Source organism: Eumetopias jubatus, unplaced genomic scaffold (assembly GCF_037043125.1).
Source record: "Eumetopias jubatus isolate StellerSeaLion01/CBP00866 unplaced genomic scaffold, mEumJub1_p1.0 scaffold_7, whole genome shotgun sequence".
Lineage (NCBI taxonomy): Eukaryota > Metazoa > Chordata > Mammalia > Carnivora > Otariidae > Eumetopias > Eumetopias jubatus.
The window spans coordinates 137,833,950-137,855,217 of record NW_028274813.1 but is presented as its reverse complement, the minus strand read 5'-3'; the positions used below and the strand labels follow the sequence as shown (position 1 = coordinate 137,855,217).

Below are 21,268 nucleotides of genomic sequence, written 5' to 3'. Positions count from 1 at the left end.
CGGGCTGCCGCCCGGGGGCCCGAACCACCTCCCCGCCCGGCCGCAGACACTCACCGAGAAGCCGGCCCAGAAGGGGCAGGAGTGGCGGACGCGGGCCGAGGTGGTGAGCGCCAGCGCGGCGAAGCTGACGGCCACGATGAGGCATCCGAGCGCCATCTGCGTGGCCCCGAGCGCCAGCACGATGCGGGAGCGGCCCGGGCACTCGCGCAGGCGGGACAGGCTGCGGGGCAGCGCGGCGGGGCGCGGCGCGCGGGGACCGCCGGCCCGAGGCATCGCGCCGAGCGCCCGCACGCCTCGCCCCGCTCCCGCCCGGCCCCGGCGCGCGCCGCCGCCGCCGCCGCCTCTCCTCACAGAGGGTCCGAGGCAAGTTGCGCCGGGCGAGGGGACCGCCTTCCCGCGGGCCGCGGGCGCTGCGGCGGCCGCGCGCCGGGAGCGGGCCGGGCCGGGCGGGAAGCCGGACGCCGGCTGCCCCTGCCCGTGCCCGCGCCCATGCCCCCGCCGCCGCCGCTCCGCAGGGCCGCCCGACCGCCCGCCGGCCGCGCAGCGCTGCGCCCTCTCCCGCCCGCCCCGCGCGTTCCCCGCCCGAGCGCGGGCGCGGGCGCGAGCTGCCGCGTGCCGGGGGCGAGCCGCCGCCGTCCCCGGGCGCGAGCCCGGCCGCCGCGCGCTGGGCCGGGGCCGGGGCCGGAGCGCGAGCCGGGAGCGGGTGGGTGCAGGTGCGGTCCGCGCGGCCCGGCCTCGGCAGCTCTCGCCTCCCGTGCGGGGCGGCAGTAGGGACCGCAGGCGCCTCAAGGTCGAGGGCAGCAGGCTCCGCGGCCGAACCGTCAGTCGGCGGGAGCCGGGGCCCGCGGGCGGGCCGAGCCGCAGGGACCGAGCCGGCGGCCGAGCCTGGGGCCAGCCCGGGATGGGCGCTTTCCGCGGCGGAGGTGGGGCCGGGGGACACTGCGCGGCCAGGCGGGGAGCCGAGAGGAGGTGAAATCCAAGTGCGCTGCCCCAGGTGGGACGCGCAGCAGCCTCTACCGAATGCGGAATTCCAAGATCCAAGCTGCCGCTTTTCTGCAGTTCTGCAATTTCCCAAGCCATCCACTGAGAACTGGGCCCGGGAGGGCTCGGCATTTAAAACATTCCCGGTTCACAAACGGATGTCTCTTACCCACCTTTAGTTTGCAGGGCTTTTGATACAAGTGAAAAGTTTGGGCTTAAAACAAATTGCACCAAACGAATTTAAATAAACGATGTTATTAGGGACCTATTAAATCATACCTACTCTCTTTAGCCAGTATAAGGTTTTAAATTGATTATCGGCTTTTTTGAGGTTCCAAGAAAACTTGGAAGTTTTGATTGTTTTGATTGTCACAATTCTCTCTGTGGCCCTGTTGCTGTGACAACTTTAAGACCACTGTTATTAAGACTGTTATTAAGAGACCCACGAGTGTTGGGAAATCTGAAGGGATCGGGCATAAAAAGGCAACGTTCATGGTAATAAAGGGCAATGGTAGGTCATTCCCCCAGGCCATTTTTCCACTGTCGCACGGTGGAACTGAAGGAGTCCCCTATCTGAAACACTGGAGAGTAGCGCCCCAGAACATCTCAGTTGCTGGTGCTTGAAATTTAACCGTTAGAGACATTGATTCCTTTGGGGCTTGACGAGCCTCTATTAAAATGCAAATTCCTCTTGAAGGGGCAATAGCTCAAGCCTTTATCAGCCAACACCTTAGCAGGGATGGGATTTATTTTCCAATTTAAAGGGATGGCCAAGGGATGAACTGGGGGTGGGGAATTCCACAGATAAAGTAGCTGACCTCAAAATGTTGGCCTATGACCAAACTCTGCCTTTTCCTCCAGTTTTTATCTATAGCATGGCTGAGCCTCAGGCTGGCATCATTTAGAGTACCAGAGTACAAATTCAAATTTCCTGGAGACTTTCTCTATCTAGAAATTCTCAGGCAGCACTTTTTAAGGGCTTGGAACAATACCAAAGCAAGATCCTGGACTGCGAGGAGGTTAGGTTCTCAATGGAGTCACCTCCCTCCCTCCTTCATTCATTTATTTATTCCCCACAATAGTTTACAAAGGACTCTCTAAGCACCAGGGACTCTTAGGCTCTTAGAGTAAGTCCCTAAGTGAACAAAACAGACAAAACCCATGTGTTCTCAGTAGAAGGAGAGAAACAGTACAATAAGCAGAATAAGTAAATTACATAGAGTTTATCGACATTATGTAGTATTCAAAAAATATGTTAAGCACCCACTATGTGCCAGACACCGAAGATGTAAGGATTAGCAAAAGCAAACAAGCTAGAGAATGTTCAGTCTAGTGGTTGGATTGACAATACACAGATAATTGCTCAAAGGCCAATTGTGGCCAGGTGCATTGTGATGGAGAATCCTACATGGTGCCAAAAATCAGATAATAAGGAGCTTTGGAAATAGCTTTCTGACCACAATATAGTAAATGGTCGTGTCTAAATGGGGTATCTGTCTGATCGGTTTGGGGCCCCCAAATGTGGAGCAACAATTGGGTGGAAGCTGAAAGAACTCGCCTGAGGCAGAACAAAGGAGGTAGAAGCTTATTGAATACAATGCAAGGGAGTGGTGGGCAGGACCACAGAGGTGAGGCTGTCTGCAAGGAGGCAGTGGGAGGGAGCCGCTTTTAAGGAGGGAAGGTGAGGAGGTATGGCGATGTATGGAATTTTCCCTTTTTTGGTAACTGTGCCTAGTTGTAAATAGTCCATTGGCCATTTAGGGCTTATGGATATTTTGGGGTGGGTCCCCTGATGGGTCTGTATGTATTCAGCCTGGTGGTCGCTGTGGGCCTTTTCCATTGCTCCAGCCATTTCTGCCTAAAAGCATCCTCTACAGAAAATGGATTGAGGGATGCCCAAGAGAATGTAGAGCTCTCATGTTATTGCTGTCATCCAGGCAAGAAATGACAGTATTTGGGATGAAGGTAGAGGTGGTGTAGATACCCAGAATTGAATAGATTTGAGATGTTTGGGAGCTGTCAGCAATGAATTAAATGTGGATTAAATGATGGTGCCAGTTGAGGCATCCTGGGGAGAGTATCTAACGGTAGAAACCTCCCGTGAACTCCCACGTATGTATTAGATGTGCTTCCAAAATATATGTGAATCAATTCCTTCTATTTATAAATGGCATGGAAAGAGAGCTCCAGGCAGCACAGCAGAGGATTTAGGTGTAGGTGGATTGGAAGAGGGATCTACTTTCTCTGTGAAATTTGATTTGGGGGCAGAGGGAAAGCCTGATCCAGAAATTACAATAATTTAGCCATTTTAAAAATCATTTCAGTATTTTAGAGAATTTTAAAATTCAGTTGTATTAAATGTAACATCCGACATTCTCTTGATAAACAATTGGAATTTGGAGATATAAATAAAGTGAGTCAATTTCACAGAAGTGAATCATAAAGAAAGGAAGGATGGAAGGAAGGAGGGAGGGAGTTGGCTTAGCCCTAGCTCTGTTCCTAGCAACTCATTGACCCTCTTTGCTCCTGTGTTTTTCTCTTTAAAAGGCTGCATTAGGGGTGCTTGGGGGCTCAGTCGGTTGAGTGTCTGACTCTTGATTTCAGCTCAGGTGAAGATCTCAGAGTCTTGGGATCAAGCCCCACATCCAGCTCTTCACTCAGCGGGGAGTCTGCTTGGGATTCTCTCTCTCCCTCTGCCCCTCCCCCCTAAAATAAATAAACAAACAAATAAATAAATCTTTTTTAAAAAAATAATAAATAAAAGGCTGCCATAATACATGTCCTAGTATTATGAGAGATTCTTGGAGACCCCGGGGACCAACTTATAGCAACTTTTTCTTCTTCCTAGATCAGATGACACTAATAGACTGAGACCATTGTTCTTTTTTTTTTAAAGATTTTATTTATTTATTTGACAGCGACACAGCAAGAGAGGGAACACAAGCAGGGGAAGTGGGAGAGGGAGAAGCAGTCTTCCCGTGGAGCAGGGAGCCCGATGTGGGGCTTGATCCCAGGACCCTGGGATCATGAACTGAGCCCAAGGCAGACACTTAATGACTGAGCCACACAAGCACCCCGAGACCACTGTTCTTAAGCATAGCATGACAAGGTGACTGAGCTTTTACTGAAAGGTAGGCTGTATGCCTGCTTGCACCAGCAGGAAGATGAATAACACAAACGCCTCACTTACAGTGCCCTTCTTCAGATTCTTGCTCTTTTCAACATACCTCTCCATAGATGGATGAAAAACAAATTGGTCCCTTCATACTATAAGGCAGAAGAAAGTTCTACTTGGATTTCACAATCTCCAACTCTGGAAGAGTAATAATCAGCAGAGAACCACCATTTCCAAGAACATCAGGCTTGCAAATTCTCCTGCTAAAGACAACTAAGAAGGCAGATGAAATTTTTTTTTAAATATCTTCTTAGAAGTATCAAAGAGTTATAGAGATAATGGGGAAACACTAGGCCAAGGTTCAAGAGGAGAAGGAATCAGAGGTGTGGGCACCCAATTGGAATCTCCTGCTCTGGTCACTTGCATTTCTGGCTTTAGCAGACAAACAGGGTTAGAAAGATAAATTTTGAGTCCAGGGCCCTCAAGAATAAGGACCCAGTACACCAGTCCCCTGCTTTGTGATGGAACCCCAGATAGCTGCACCCAGGGAGTAAGGAATAAGCTAGCCTTTCCTCTAATTGCAGAAGCCCAGAAATCCCAAACCCTGAATTTGACTTAAAGTAATCCTTCATTGCTTAGGCCATAAGGAGCTGGCAAAAGCAATAGCAAGTCACCTCTAGAGAATGATAACCTCATCCCAGGCCTCACATTATTTCTATGAATAGCATCTTAAAAATTCACTTTAACTTCCTCAACATGATAAAGGGCATTTGTGAAAAACCCATAGCTAACACCATACTCAATGGTGAAAGACTGAAATCTTTCCCCCAAGATCAGGAATGAGATAAGGATGTCTACATTCAACATTCGTATTCAACATTGTACTAGAAATTCTAGCCAGAGCAATTATGTAAGAAAAAGAAATAAAAGGCATCCAACTGGAAAGGAAAAATTAAAACTATCTCTATTTGAAGAATGATATGATCCTATATTTATAGAAAATCCCAAAGAATCCACAAGAAAACTACTAGCAGTAATAAATTCAGCAAAGTTGTAGGATATAAAATCAACACACAAAAATCATTTGTGTTTCTATAGACCAGCATGAACAGTCTGAAAAACAAGAAAGCAATTCCATTTACAATAGCATCTAAAAGAATAACACATCTGGGAAATTTAAGGAGATGAAAGACTTGTACACTGAAAAGCACAAATTATTGAAAGAAATTAAAGACCCAAATAAATGGAAAGACACTGTATTCATGGATAGGAAGACTTTATACTAAGATATCAATACCCAAATTGTTCTACAGATACAATGCAATCCACATCAAAATTCCAATACACTTTTTCTGCAGAAATGGAAAAGTCATTCCTCAAATTCAGATGGAATTGCAATGGCCCTAAATAGCCAGTCTTGAAAATGAAGAAACAGGTGGAAAGACTCACACTTCCAGATTTAAAACTTACTACAAAGCTATAATAATCAAAACAGTAGGTACAGACATATGGATAGATGGATCATTAGAATAGAATTGAGGGTCCAGAAATAAATCCATCTATCTTAGGTCAACTGAGTTTTCATATGGGTGCCAAGTCTATTCACGGAGAAAGAATAGTTTCTTCAACAGATAGAGCTGGGACAACTGTATTTTCACATGCAAAAGAAAGAAGTTGGACCCCAACCTCACACTGTGTACAAAAACTAACTCAAAATGGATCAAAGATCTAGATATGAGGGCAAAAACCATAAAACTGTTAGAAAACAACATAGGTGTATATCTTCATGACTTTGGATTTGGCAATGGAATCTTAGCTATGACACTAAAACCATGAGCAACAAAGAAAAAATAGACAACCTGTACATCAAAATTAAAATTTTTTGTGCATCAAAGAATGCTATCAAGTAAGTAACAAGACAAGCTATAGAATGAGAAAAAATATTTGCCAATTATGTATCTGACAAGGATTCAATATCCAGAATATATAAACAACTCCCACAACTGAAAAACAAAGAGACAAACATGGGGCACCTGGGTGGCTCAGTGGGTTAAGTGTCTGCCTTTGGCTCAGGTCATGATCCCAGGGTCCTGGGATCGAGCCCCACATCAGGCTCCCTGCTCAGTGGGGAGTCTGCTTCTCCCTCTCCCTCTGCCTGCTCTTCCCCCTGCTGTCCTCTCTGTCTCTGTCAATTAAATAAATAAAATCTTTAAAACACACACACACACACACACACACACACACACACACACAAATGACCCAATTTAACATGGGCAAATGACTTCAGTGGACATTTCTCCAAAGATATACAAATGGCCCATACACACATGAAAAGATGCTCAACATTGCTGACTAGGGAAATAAAAATGAAAACCACAATGTGATACCACTTGGCATCCATTAGGGTGGCTGTTTTAAAAAAATAATTAACTGGGGTGCCCAGGTGGTTTAGTCAGTTAAATGTCCAACTCTTGGTTTTGGCTCAGGTCGTGATCTCATAGGTCATCAGATCAAGCCCTGTGTCCAGCTCTGCACTTAGCAGGGAGTCTGCTTGAAGAGTCTCACCCTCTGCCCCTCCCCTGACTCTCTCTCTCTCTCTAAAATAAATAAATATTTTTTAAATAAAAACTAATTAATTTAAAAAACAGAAAATAGCAAGTGTTGGTGAGAATACAGAGAAATTGGAACTCTTGCACACTGCTGGTGAGAATGTAAAATGGTGCAACCGTTATGGAAAATAGCATGGAAGTGCCTCAAAAAACTAAACACAGAACTACCCTTTAAGGGATACCTGGGTGGCTCAGTCAGTTAAACAACTGCCTTTGGCTCAGGTCATGATCCCAGGGTCCTGGGATCAAGTCCCACATCAGGTTCTTTGCTCAGCGGGGAGCCTGCTTCTCCCTCTGCCTGCTGCTCCCCGTTTGTGCTGTCTGTCCGTTTCTCTCTCTCTTTCTCTCTCTCTCTCTCTCTCTGACAAATAAATAAATAAATAAAATCTTAAAAAATAAAACTACCATTTAATCCAGCAATTCTACTTCTGAGTATATATCCAAAAGGATTAAAAGCAAGGATTTAGAGATATTTCTGCCCTTTCACGAGTATAGCAGTGTTGTTCACAATAGCCAAATGCAGAAACAACTCAGGTGTCCATCAATGGAGATATGGATAAGCAAAATGTGGCATACATATACAATGGAATATTATTCAGTCTTTTTTTTTTTTAAGGATTTTATTTATTTATTTGAGAGAGAGAGAGAGAGAGAAACAGCATGAGAGGGGAGAAGGTCAGAGGGAGAAGCAGACTCGCTGCTGAGCAGGGAGCCTGATGCGGGACTCGATCCCGGGACTCCGGGATCATGACCTGAGTCGAAGGCAGTTGCTTAACCAACTGAGCCACCCAGGCGCCCGGAATATTATTCAGTCTTAGGAAGGAAATTCTAACACATGCTACAACACGGATGAAACTTGAGCACATTACACTGAATGAAATCAGACAGTCACAAAAGGACAAACATTGTATGAATCCACTTATATAGTAGTCACGTTCATAGAGACAGAAAGTAGAATGGTGCTTGCCAGGGAGGAGGGGAAAATGGGGGAATTAGTGTTTAATGAGGACAGAGTTTCAACTGGGGAAGATGAAAAAGTTCTAGAGATAGATGTGGTAATGATTGTGCAACAATGTGAATGTAGTTAATGCCACTGAATTATACACTTAAAAATGGTTAAAATGGCCAATTTTACATTATATATATTTTACCACAATGAGCAAAAAATACAATAAAATACCACCTCACATCCACTAGGATGACTATCATGGTAATAAAAAAAAAAACCTGCAAATAACAAATGTTGGAAAGGATGTAGAAAAATTGGAACACTTGTTCATTGCTAGTGGTAATGTAAAATGGTGCAGATAGAAAACATTCTGGAAGTTCCTCAAAGCTAAACATAGAATTATCACATGACCAGTAATTCCAATTCTATGTACAGAATTGAAAATCAGTAACTTTAACTTGTTCTCCTGTGTCCTCTGGTCATCACCAGCTCTGGAGCAGATTTGTTTAGATAATTATAACTGCAGTGTTGGAAGCCAGTGTGGGCAACTCTGGAGTTTAACAGACAATAATGCATGTATGAAAACTTTGACTTGTCTCTGTTCATTGGGTTATAAAATGTCTATCTCACTGCTATCTAAGAATAAATTCAACCAGAGGTGAAAGACTGGTACACTGAAAATTCTACAAACCTTTCAGCTCAGAATATTGCTGAGAGAAATGAAAGAAAGCCTAAATAAATGGAAAGGCACCATGTTCATGGATAAGAAGACAACATTAAGATGTCAATACCCAAAGTGTTCTACTTAATAAACTAATTAAAGGACAATTTAGTACATGGAGGAAAGAGATCTAATTTTGACAGGACTTGAAACACTTATGAAACCTCAAAGGCTCTGTGATGAGATTTAAATTAGATCATGAATATATAAAAGTATTTTGCAAACATTAAAGTACTTTATGAATGCTGGGTGACATTATTCCATTAGTAATGAGTTCCTTACAGACAAAAACACAGTTTCATTCATGCTTGCAATCCCCTAATGCACCTGGCATAGTCCTTAGCAGATAGTGGTACTCGATTATGATTTATTCAATTGAATTCTATATCCTACACTCTGTGTTAAAATTGAAGTTTTTAAGACTTCTCAGCTACTGAATAGAATTTTATGAGAAGCCCCGGAGAAATAAATGGTGCTGGATTAGTCAGGGAGTACAAAGAGGCTAAGAAGTAAGTTCCACTTAAATTAACCCAACTAGCACTATTAAATCAGGTTATTAGAACAAATATTGTAATGATTTCATTAGAATAAGCAGTTATTCATATTCATACATACTGACTCAAACAAAATTATACATGAAAGTAATGTTTTACCTTTGGGGAAAATGTATCAAAATTATGAGTCAAGCCACATGAAACTTAAGAATTCTCATCCATCAACTGAACAGGAAATAATGAAGTAAAATTTGTCATTTGGGTATTATACACAAACAATGAATCATGGAACACTACATCACAAACTAATGATGTAATGTATGGTGATTAACATAACAATAAAAAATTTTTAAAAAAATTTGTCATTTGGTTTTGAAGTATGAGAGTCACCTTCAACCAGAACTACTTGAATAGCCTTTTTTTTTTTTTAAAGTAGGAAACAAATATGAAACATTTTGCTCACGGATAAATGGGAAGTCTTTGAGAAAATAAACATTAGGAGTTGCTAATCTTTGGTGTCAATTACATGATTGGGCCCACTTTTCACAGCAACAGTACATTGCTGAGATGTAATTCTTCAAGGATTTGTTGGCCTTTTTCATGCAACTAAGCTGTATGCTACATGCAAGTAAGTCTAAGTTGCAGCCCAGACCATCCAGCAAACCCAACTTCTCTCTCTGCCCTCCCCAACATATTTCCCTAGCCTTTAGCTCCTGCAAGACACTGGTCTTTCCTTTTTTAGCTTCTGGACATTAGTGAGCCATTCCTGCTGAGAATGACTTACTGCATCATCTATGCAAACTTTATCTCTCCTCTAGGTCTTTTCTCACATCTCAAAGGCAGGTCCAAAACCATTTTCTAGGAGGTTCCAGACTTGATTATAATGATCCCCTACCCTGGAAAGGATGTGAAAATCCCTTTCCTACTCTTTTCTCATAGGGATGAGGAAGAATTAGATTCTTAAAGAGGATATTCAAAAAAGAGAATAAGGAGCATAATAACATCCCTATAAACAATAAAAACATACCTACAGATATAACAACAAAATAGATCAAAATGGTAACTTACTATTTGAAAACAAGGTGATAGACATTTAAAAACAATGCAAGAAAAACATAAATCAAAATTACAAAATACAGAAAAGAAGGAACAGAACCCAGAAAAGATGGAAATAAAAAGAAAACTCTACTTGATAAGACCATCTACAAAAAACCCTAAAGGTTAACATCATACTTAATGATGGAAGACTGAGTGCTTTCCTTCAAAGATCAGGAGTAAAGGAAGGATATCCATTCTCACTTTATTCAACATGATTTGCAGGAGGTTCTGACCACTGCAATATGGCAAGAAAAAGAAATAAAAGGCATATAAACTGGAAAGGAATAAATAAATTTGTTCTTATTTGCAGATGATATGGTTGCCAATGTAGAAAATCCCAAGGAATCTACCCAGAAAACTCATAGCAAGTTCAGCAAGTCCACAGACTGCAAGATCAACACACAGAAATCAACTGCATCTCTCTAACTAGTAATGAACACATAGAAACTGAAATTAAGGGCGCCTGGGTGGCTCAGTAATTGGGCATTGCCTTTGGCTCGGGTCATGGTCCTGGAGTCCTGGGATCGAGCCTCACATCAGGCTCCCTGCTCGGTGGAGAGCCTGCTTCTCCCTCTCCCGCTCCCCCTGCTTGTGTTCCTTCTCTTGCTGTGTCTCTCTCTGTCAAATAAATGAATAAAATCTTAAAAAAAAAAAACTGAAATTAAAAACAATACACAATATCATTTACAATAACTCCAAAGAAAATGAAGTACTTAAGTATACATTTAACAAAAAAGATAAAGGATCTGAAAGTAATATAACACTGTGTATTAATTATACTTACAAAAAGGCAGGGGTGCCTGGGTGGCTCAGTCAGTTAAGTGTCTGCCTTTGGCTCAGATCATGATCCCAGGGTCCTGGGATTGAGCCCCACATTGGGCTCCCTACTCAGCAGGGAGTCTACTTCACCTTCTCCCTCTGCAGCTCCTCCAGCTTGTGTGCACTCTCTCTGTCAAATAAATAAATAAAATCCTTTAAAAAAAAAAAGGTAAAAACATCTGTATTCTGAAAATTACAAAATGATGATTGTATAAATCAGAGTTCTCCAGAGAAACAGAACTAATGGGAGGTATAAAGAGAGAGAGAGAGAGAGAGAGAAATTTGTTTAAAAAAATTGGCTCACACATTGTGGAGGATTGGTAAGTCCAAATTCTGCAGGGTAGGCTAGCAGGCTGGAGACCCAGGGAAGAGTTGTAATTTGAGTCCAAAGGCTATCAGCTGGCATAATTCCTTCTTGCTCAGGAAAGTCAGCCTTTGTTCTACCAAGACCTTCAACTGATTGGATGAAGCCCACCCACATTATGAAAGGGTAATCTGCTTTACTCAAAGTCCACTGATTTAAATGTTAATATCATTCATTTCTGGGATCTCTGTTCTGCTCCAATGATCTATGTGTCTGTTTTTGTGCTGGCACCATACTGTTTTGACTACTACAAATTTGTAGTACATCCTGAAATCAGGAATTGTGATAACTCTAGCTTTGTTCTTCTTTCTCAAGATTGTTTTGGCTATTCAGTGTCTTTTGTGGTTCCACAAGTTTTAGAATTATTTATTCCAGTTCTGTGAAGAATGCAGTTGGTATTTTGATAGGGATTACACTGAATCTGTAGATTGCTTTGGGTAATATAGACATTTTAACAATATTAATTCTTCCATTCCATGAGCATGGAACATCTTTCCACTTGTTTGTGTCATCTTCAATTTCTTTCATCAATGTTTTAGAGTTTTCAGAATACAGGCCTTTTACCTCCTTGGTTAAATTCAATTTAATAATTTTAATAATTTGTATTCTTTTGGTGCAATTGTAAATGGAATTACTTCCTTAATTTCTCATTATAAAATATGACTCAGCCATAAAAAGAGAATGAAATCTTGCCATTTGCAATAACATGGATGGACCTAGAAGGTGTTATGCTAAGTGTCAGACAGAGAAGGACAAATATCATATGATTTCACTTATTTGTGGAATCTAAAAAACAGAACAAATAAAAGCAAGCAAACAAAAAGCAGAAACAGACCCATAAATACAGAGAACAAACTGATAGTTGCCAGAGAGGAGGAGGATGAGCGGATGTGCAAAATGAGTGAAGGGGAGTAGGAGATACAGGCTTATAGTTATGGAATGAATAAGTCACAGGACTAAAAGATACAGCATTTAAAAAAATGTTAATATCATTCAAAAACACCTTCAAAGAAACATCGAAAACAATTTTTGACCAAAGATCTGGGCACCATGGCCCAGCCAAGGTAACACATAAAATTAACTATCACAGTGATGAAGTCTAAACAAATGGAGAAGCATACTGTGTTCACAGATTAGAAGACTCAACATGGGAAAAAGGTCAATTTTTCCTAAATTTCTCTATTGGTTTAATGAAATTCCAATCAAAATCCCAGCAAGACTTTTTAGACATAAACAAACTTATTTTTATATTTATATGAAAAGGCACAGGCCCTGGAATAGCTAAGCAATCTTGAAAAAGACAAATGAAGTGAGAGAAATCACTCTACTCAATTTTGAACCTTACTATAGATCGATAGTAATCAAGATATTGTGGTTTTGCAAATACGTGGAGGTTAAAGACCATCCTACTAAAGAATGAATGGGCTAACTGGAAATTAAAGAAGAAATAAAAAAATACAGGGAAGCAAATGAAAATGAAAACACAATAGCCCAAAACCTTTGGGATGCAGCAAAGGCGATCATTAAGAGGGAAGTACATAGCATTACAGGCCTTCTTCAAGAAGCAAGAAAAGGGGGCACCTGGGTGGCTCAGTCAGTTAAGTGTCTGCCTTCAGCTTAGGTCATGATCCCAGAATCCTGGGATTGATCCCCACATTGGGCTCACTGCTCAGCAGGGTGTCTGCTTCCTCCTCTCCCTCTGCCCCTCCCCTCCACTTGTGCTCTCTTTTGCTCTTTCTGTTTCAAATAAATAAATAAAATCTTAAAAAAAAAAAAAAGAAGCAAGAAAAGTCTCAAATACACAACCTAACCTTATACCAAAAGAAGCTGGAAAAAGAACAGCAAATAAAGCCTAAAGCCAGCAGAGGAAAAGAAATAATAAAGATTAGAGCAGAAATAAATGATATAGAAATTTAAAAAAAAAAACAGTAGAATAGATCAACAAAACTAGGAACTGGTTCTTTGAAAGACTTAACAAAATTGATAAACCCCCAGCCAGACTCATCAAAAAGAAAAGAGAAAGGATCCAAATAAATAAAATCATGAATGAAAGAGGAGAGATCACAAGAAACACCGTGGAAATACAAACAATTATAATAGAATATTACAAGCAATTATATGCCAACGAATTGCACAATCTGGAAGAAATGGATAAATTCCTAGAAACATATAAACTACCAAAACTGAAACAAAAAGAAATAGAAAATTTGAACAGACCAATAACAAGCAAATAAATTGAATCAGTAACAAAAATCTCCCAACAAACAAGAGTCCAGGGCCAGATGGCTTCCCAGGGGGATTCTACAAAACATTTAAAGAAGAATTAATACCTAGTCTTCTGAAACTGTTCCAAAAAAATAGAAATGGAAGGAAAACTTCCAAAATCATTCTATGAGGTCAGCATTACCTTGATTCCAAAACTAGACAAAAACCCCACAAAAAAGGAGAATTACAGACCAATATCCCTGATGAACATGGACACAAAATTTCTCAACAAGTTGCTAGCTAATCAAATCCAACAGTACATTATACCAAGATGATCAAGTGGGATTTATTCCTGGGCTGAAGAGGTGGTTCAATATCTGCAAATCAATCAACATGATAAACCCCATTAATAAAAGAAAGGATGAGAACCATATGATCCTCTCAATAGATGCAGAAAAAGCATTTGACAAAATACAGCATCCTCTCTTGATAAAAACCCTCTAGAAAGTAGGGTTAGAAGGAACATACCTCAACTTCATAAAGGCCATATATGGAAGACCTATAGCTAACATCATCCTCAATGGGGAAAAACTGAGAGCTTTTCTTCTAAGGTCAGGGACATGACAGGGATGTCCACTCTCACCTCTGTTGTTCAGCATAGTACTAGAAATCCTAGCCTCAGCAATCAGACAACAAAAAGAAATAAGTCATCCAAATCAGCAAGGAAGATGTCAAACATTCACTCTTTGCAGAAAACATGATACTCTATGTAGAAAACCCAAAAGACACCACAAAAAAATTGCTAGAACTGATACAAGAATTCAGCAAAGTTGGAGGATATAAAATCAACATACAGAAATCTGTTGCATTTCTATACACCAATAATGAAGCAGCAGAAAGAGAAATCAAGCTGTATTACAAAACTGTAATCATCAAGACAGTATGGTCCTGGCACAAAAACAGACACACAGATCAATGGAACAGAATAGATAACCCAGAAATGGACCCATAACTATATGGTGAACTAATCTTCAACAAAGCAGGAAAGAATATCCAATGGAAAAAAGACTCTTCAACAAATGGTGTAGGGAAAATTGGACAGCAACATGCAGAAGAATGAAACTGGACCACTTTCTTATACTATACACAAAGATAAACTCAAAATGGATGAAAGACCTAAATGAGAGACAGGAACCCATCAAAATCCTAAAGGAGAACACAGGCAGCAACCTCTTTGACCTCGGCCATAGCAACTTCTTGCTAGATACATCTCTGGAGGCAAGGGAAACAAAAGCAAAAGTGAACTATTGGGACTTCATCAAGATAAAAAGCTTCTGCACAGCAAAGGAAATAGTCAACAAAACTAAAAGACAACCTATAGAATGGGAAAAAATATTTGCAAATGATATATCAGATAAAGGGCTAGTATCCAAAACCTATAAAGAACCTATCAAACTCAACACCCAGAAAATAAATAATCCAGTTAAGAAAGAACAGAAGACATGAGCAGACATCTCCAAAGAAGACATACAAATGGCTAAGAGACACATGAAAAAATGCTTAACATTGTTCATCATCAAGGAAATACAAATTAAAAACCAAGATGAGATGCCACCTCACACTGGTCAGAATGGCTAAAATTAACAACTTGGGAAATAACAGATATTGGCAAGGATGTGGAGAAAGAGGAACCCCCGTACGCTGTTGGTAAGAAAGCAAACTGGTGCAGCCACTCTGGAAAACAGTAAGGAGGTTCCTCAAAAAGTTAAAAATAGAGCTACCCTATGACCCAGGCACTGCACTATTAGGTATTTAGATAAAGGATACAAAAATACTGATTCAAAGGGGCACATGCACTCCAATGTTAATAGCAGCTTTATCAACAATAGCCAAATTATAGAAAGAGCCAAAATGTCCATCCATCAACTGATGAATGGATAAAGAATATATGGTATATACATACAATGGTATATTACTCAGCTATTAAAAAGAATGGAATCTTGCCACTTGCAATGATGTGGATGGAACTAAAGGGTATTATGCTAAGAGAAATAAGTCAGAGAAAGACAAATACCGTATGATTTCACTCATATGTGGAATTTAAGAAACAAAACAGATGAACATAGGGGAAGGGAAGGAAAAATAGAATAAGATAAAAACAGAGGGAGGCAAAGTATAAGAGACCCTTACCTATAGAGAACAAACTGAGGGTTGCTGGAGGGGAGGTGGGTAGGAGGATGGTTTAAATGGGTGATGGGCATTAAGGAGGGCACTTGATGTAATGAGCACTGGGTGTTATATGTAAGTGATGAATCATTAATTCTACTTCTGAAACTAATACTATACTATATGTTAACTAACTTGAATTTAAATAAAATCTTGGAAGAAAAAAAGAGATATTGTGGTTTCGGCAGAGGGATAAACACATAGATCAGTGGAACTAAATAGAGAACTCAGAATAACCACAAAAAATATGTGCAACTGATTTTTGAGAAAGATGTACAAGCAATTCAATGAAAAAGGAAAGATAGCTTTTTCAATACATGGTATTGGAACAACTGGACATCTATAAGCAAAAAAAAAAGAGATGGACTTCAACTTTTTGCAAAAATTAACTAAAAATGAATTATGGACTTAAATGTAAAACAGAGAAGGAAGAAAGGGTTTCGGTAATAGAGGCTAAACTATACATATAAAAGTGAATAAACACAATTGATAATAAGCTAAGAGTGACAAAAAGGAAAAAGGAATTTTTTAAAATTATACATAAAAGAGTTTAAAAAGATTTATGAACAGTAGCATATATTGAAGAGTATTAAAGAAGATCCAACAATATGGCTAAAAGGAGTTCCTAATAAAAGGTAACTAAAGCGAGGGAACAAAAAAATTCTAAAAACTACAATTCAATAAAGTAATCCTGAAAATTTTTAAAGGCTTGAAATTGCACGTTGAAGGATTATATCCTCCATAATACTGGAAAATGTCACACCAGGATGGTCATGACCAAGAGAAACTGTATTAAAATTACTGTACTCTAAAGAAAAAGAAGAAATCCTTTGGGTATTGAAGCCAAAAAAAAGTGACTCTAAGGGAAATAAAATTTTTGGCAATAATTCATTGTGCCAAAAAAAAATAATAGAAGCAATTTTGAGATAATCAGAAGAGGAAATGTCACCCAAGGATTTTATATCTAATAAAACTGAACAAACTATCATCAGTGTGCAAAAACTCAGGGACTATCATTTCCATGAGCCCTTCCTGAAGAAACTTATTAATTCATGAACTTCAAACAACCAAAATAACTAGAGAGACATTAACATAATTACAGGTAATGAGCATTAAATATATAGCTCCTCTTAGAACTAAGAATAAATGAGGACGCTTATCTCATACCATATATAAAACATAACTCAAAAATGCATCAAAGGGGCAACAGTTTGCATTCCCACCAACAGTGCATGAGGGTTCCTTTTTTAGCATGTCCTCACCAACATTTGTGGAAAACAATATGGAGTTTCCTCAAAAAATTAAAAATAGAACTACCATATGATCCAGTAATCACACTAATGAGTATTTACCCAAAGAATACAAAAACACTAATTCAAAAGGATACATGCACCCCTTTTTCTATTGAAGTGTTATTTACAATAGCCAAATTATGGAAGCAGCTCAAGTGTCCATCAATAGATAAATGGATAAAGATGTGGTATATATAGACATCTGGTCTCAGGAATTCAGCTGAATAGGGATCAAACCATTCTGAACACCTACAAACTCAACAGGAGATCGAAGAAAAGAATAGCAACAACTCTCTGAACAGAAAAGCGACCACTTACTGGAAGGTAGGGTGTGCGGAGAAGTGAATCCGAGGCGATATTCGGGAGGATAGTCGGCGGGGGAGGCGCCTCCGTCGGCCGCTTCTGGCAAGTGCTAGAGCCGTGGAGCACAAAATCGGACCTTTTAGAAGTCGGCTCCGCGGAGGGACGTCGCTCCAGTGGCTAAGCGGGGGTGGAACCCTCGCGGGACAGTGTGGTCTCAGGACCCTCGGGGTCACAGAAAGACCGGGGGTGCCTGAGTGCAGCAGAGCTCCCAGGTATTGGAGCGGGGAAGCCGGCTGCAGAGACAGAGCCGAGGCGCGGGCTCTCAGCTCGGGGTTGCCATAAACTGTGATTCGCGGCCCAGCTGGGTCATTGCGCCTCCAGCAGGGACCCAACAAGCGGCAGAGCTGGGGAGACTCCCCTTCCTCCCCCGGGAGGAGCGGCAGGAGAGCGCACCACAGGGATCTGCTGGATTTAGAGACTCCACACCGAGTCAGGGGTCAGAGATAGAAACACACGGTCACAGGCCAGGTGAGCATGGAGTGCGGCCGGAGACCGGAGAGACAGGAGTGACTGACTGCTTTTCTCTGGGGGCGCACTGAGGAGCAGAGCCCCGAGTTCTCGGCTCCTCCAGGTGGAGATTGGAGGCCGCCATTTTCACCCTGGTCCTCCAAAGCTGTACCGAGAGCTTGCAGGGAACAAAAGCTCCCGAGAGCAAACCCGAGCAGATTGCTTAGCCCGGAACGACAAGGGTGGGGCAATTCCGCCTCCGGCAAAGACATTTGGGAACCACGGCAACAGGCCCCTCCTCCAGAAGATCAACACCAACAGGCAGCCAAGAACAAGTTTACCGATCAATGAGAACAGGAGAACTCCAGCGCTAGGGGAATACTGCACATAGAATTCATGGCTTTTTTACCATGATTCATCAGTCTTAAAAAGTTAATTTTTTTAACTGTTTTTTTTTTGAATTTTTCTTTTTCCCTTTTTCAACCAACATCTTATCAATCCCTTTTTTAAAAAAAAATTATTTTTCATTTTTGGAGTCATATTTTATCCCTTCATAGTAGTTACCCTTATTTTTGGCATATATATATATAAGTTGTTCTCTCTTTAAAACTTTGAGATACAGTTTCTTCTAACAGATCAAAATATACCCTAAATCACTAGTGTATGGCTTTGTTCTAGTCTCCTGCCTGATCGCATTCTCTCCCTTTTTTTTCTTTTTTTTAAATCTTCTTCTTTCTTTTTTCAAACAACTTCTTATCTTATCAATACCTTTTATAAAATCTTTTATAATTTTCATCTTTACAGTCATATTCCATCCCTTCATTGTATCAACCCTTATTTTGTACATATATAAGTCTTTCTTTCTTTAAAATTTTAGGAGGCACTTTATTCTAACAGACCAAAATACACCCAAAATCTAGTGTGTGGCACTGATCTATGCACTAGCCTGATCATATTTGATCATATTCTGTTTTTTTTGTTTTGTTCTGTATTTGTTTTTATCTTTTTCTTTTTCTTTTTTTTCCTCTTTCTTTTTTCTTTCCTTTCTTCTCCCCTGGTTTCAGGTCTTTTCTGATTTGTTTAGAGTATATTTTCTGGGGACGTTGTTAACCTGTTAGCATTTTGTTCTCTCATTCATCTCTTCTCCTCTGGACAAAATGACAAGACGAAAAAAAATCACCTCAACAAAAAGAACAAGAGGTAGTACTGTCTGCCAGAGACCTACTCAATACGGACATTAGTACGATGTCATACGTACAGTTCAGAATGATGATTTTAAAGATACTAGCTGGGTTTGGAAAAAATCTTGGAGATTATTAGAGAAACCCCTCCTGGAGAAATAAAAGAACTAAAATCTAACCAAGTCGAAATCAAAAAGGCTATTAATGAGGAGCAATCAAAAATGCGGGCATTAACTGCTAGGATAAATGAGGCAGAAGAGAGAATTAGTGATATAGAAGACCAAATGATGGAAAATAAAGAAGCTGAGAAAAAGAGAGATAAACAAATACTGGATACCAGGGCAGAATTCGAGAGATAAGCGATACGATAAGATGAAACATTAGAATAATTGGGATCCCAGAAGAAGAAGAAAGAGAGAGAGGGGCAGAAGGCATATTGGAGCAAATTATAGCACAGAACTACCTTAATGTGGGGAAGGAAACAGGCATCAAAATCCAGGAGGCACAGAGAAACCCTCTCAAAATCAATAAAAATAGGTCAACACCCCGACACCTAATAATAAAACTTACGAGTCTCAGAGACAAAGAGAAAATCTTGAAAGTAGCTCGAGAGAAGAGATATCTAACCTATAATGGTAGAAACATTAGATTGGCAACAGACCTATCCACAGAGACCTGGCAGGCCAGAAAGGACTGGCATGATATCTTCAGAACACTAAACGAGAAAAACATGCAGCCAAGAATACTATATCCAGTTAGGCTGTCATTGAAAATTGAAGGAGAGATAAAAAGCTTCCAGGACAAACAAAAACTAAAGGAATTTGCAAACACGAAACCAGCCCTACAAGAAATATTGAAAGGGGTCCGCTAAGCAAAGAGAGAGCCTGAAAGCAACATAGACCAGAAAGGAACACAGACAATATACAGTAACAGTCACCCTACAGGCAATACAACGGCACTAATTTCATATCTTTCAATAGTTACCCTGAATGTAAACGGGCTAAATGCCCCAATCAAAAGACACAGGCTATCAGACTGGATTAAAAAATAAGACCCATCAATGTGCTGTCTGCAAGAGACTCATTTTAGACCCAAAGACACCCCCAGATTGAGAGTGAGGGGGTGGAAAACCATTTACCATGCTAATGGACAGCAAAAGAAAGCTGGGGTGGCAATCCTTATATCAGACAAATTAGATTTTAAAACAAAGACTGTAATAAGAGATGAGGAAGGACACTGTATCCTACTTAAAGGGTCTATCCAACAAGAAGATCTAACAATTGTAAATATCTATGCCCTGAACATGGGAGCAGCCAATTATATAAGGCAATTAATAACAAAAGCAAAGAAACACATTGACAACAATACAATAATAGTGGGGGACTTTAACACCCCCCTGACTGAAATGGACAGATCATCTAAGCAAAAGATCAACAAGGAAATAAAGACTTTAAATGACACACTGGCCCAAATGGACTCCACAGACATATTCAGAACATTCCATCCCAAAGCAACGGAATACGCATTCTTCTCTAGTGCCCATGGAACATTCTCCAGAATAGATCACATCCTAGGTCACAAATGAGGTCTCAACTGATACCAAAAGATTGGGATTATTCCCTGCATATTTTCAGACCACAGTGCTTTGAAACTAGAACTCAATCACAAGAGGAAAGTTGGAAAGAACTCGAATACATGGAGGCTAAAGAGCAACCTACTAAAGAATGAGTGGGTCAACCAGGAAATTAAAGAGGAATTTAAAAATATTCATGGAAACCAATGAAAATGAAAACAAACACAACTGTTCAAAATCTTTGGGATGCAGCAAAGGCAGTCCTAAGAGGAAAGTATATAGCAATACAAGCCTTTCTCAAGAAACAAGAAAGGTCTCAAATACACAACCTAACCCTACACCTAAAGGAGCTAGAGAAAAAACAGCAAATAAAGCCAAAACCCTGCAGGAAAAGAGAAATCATAAAGATCAGAGAAGAAATCAATGAAGTAGAAACCAAAAGAACAGTAGAACAGATCAACGAAACTAGGAGCTGGTTCTTTGAAAGAATTAACAAGATTGATAAACCCCTGGCCAGACTGATCAAAAAGAAAAGAGAAATGACCCAAATCAACAAAATCATGAATGAAAGAGGAGAGATCACAACCAACACCAAAGAAATACAAACAATTATAAGAACATATTATGAGCAACTCTATGCCAGCAAATTAGATAACCTGGAAGAAATGGGTGCAATCCTAGAGATGTATCAACTACCAAAATTGAACCAGGAAGAAATAGAAAACCTGAACAGACCTATAACCACTAAGGAAATTGAAGCAGTCATCAAAAATCTCCCAACAAACAAAAGCCCAGCGCCAGATGGCTTCCCAGGGGAATTCTACCAATCAT

At 40.5% G+C, this 21,268-nt stretch overlaps 1 protein-coding gene across 1 annotated transcript in view; it reads right to left on the bottom strand.

Annotated features, from left to right (window-relative positions):
• Window positions 1–273, bottom strand: part of ENTREP2 (endosomal transmembrane epsin interactor 2) — a 449,980-nt gene extending 449,707 nt beyond the window's left edge. Inside the window, exon 1 of the mRNA XM_088025210.1 lies at window positions 55–273. Within this exon, the coding sequence (XP_087881336.1) occupies window positions 55–273 (219 nt within the window). The remainder of the gene's footprint in view (window positions 1–54) is intronic.
• Window positions 274–21,268: the final 20,995 nt, after the last annotated feature.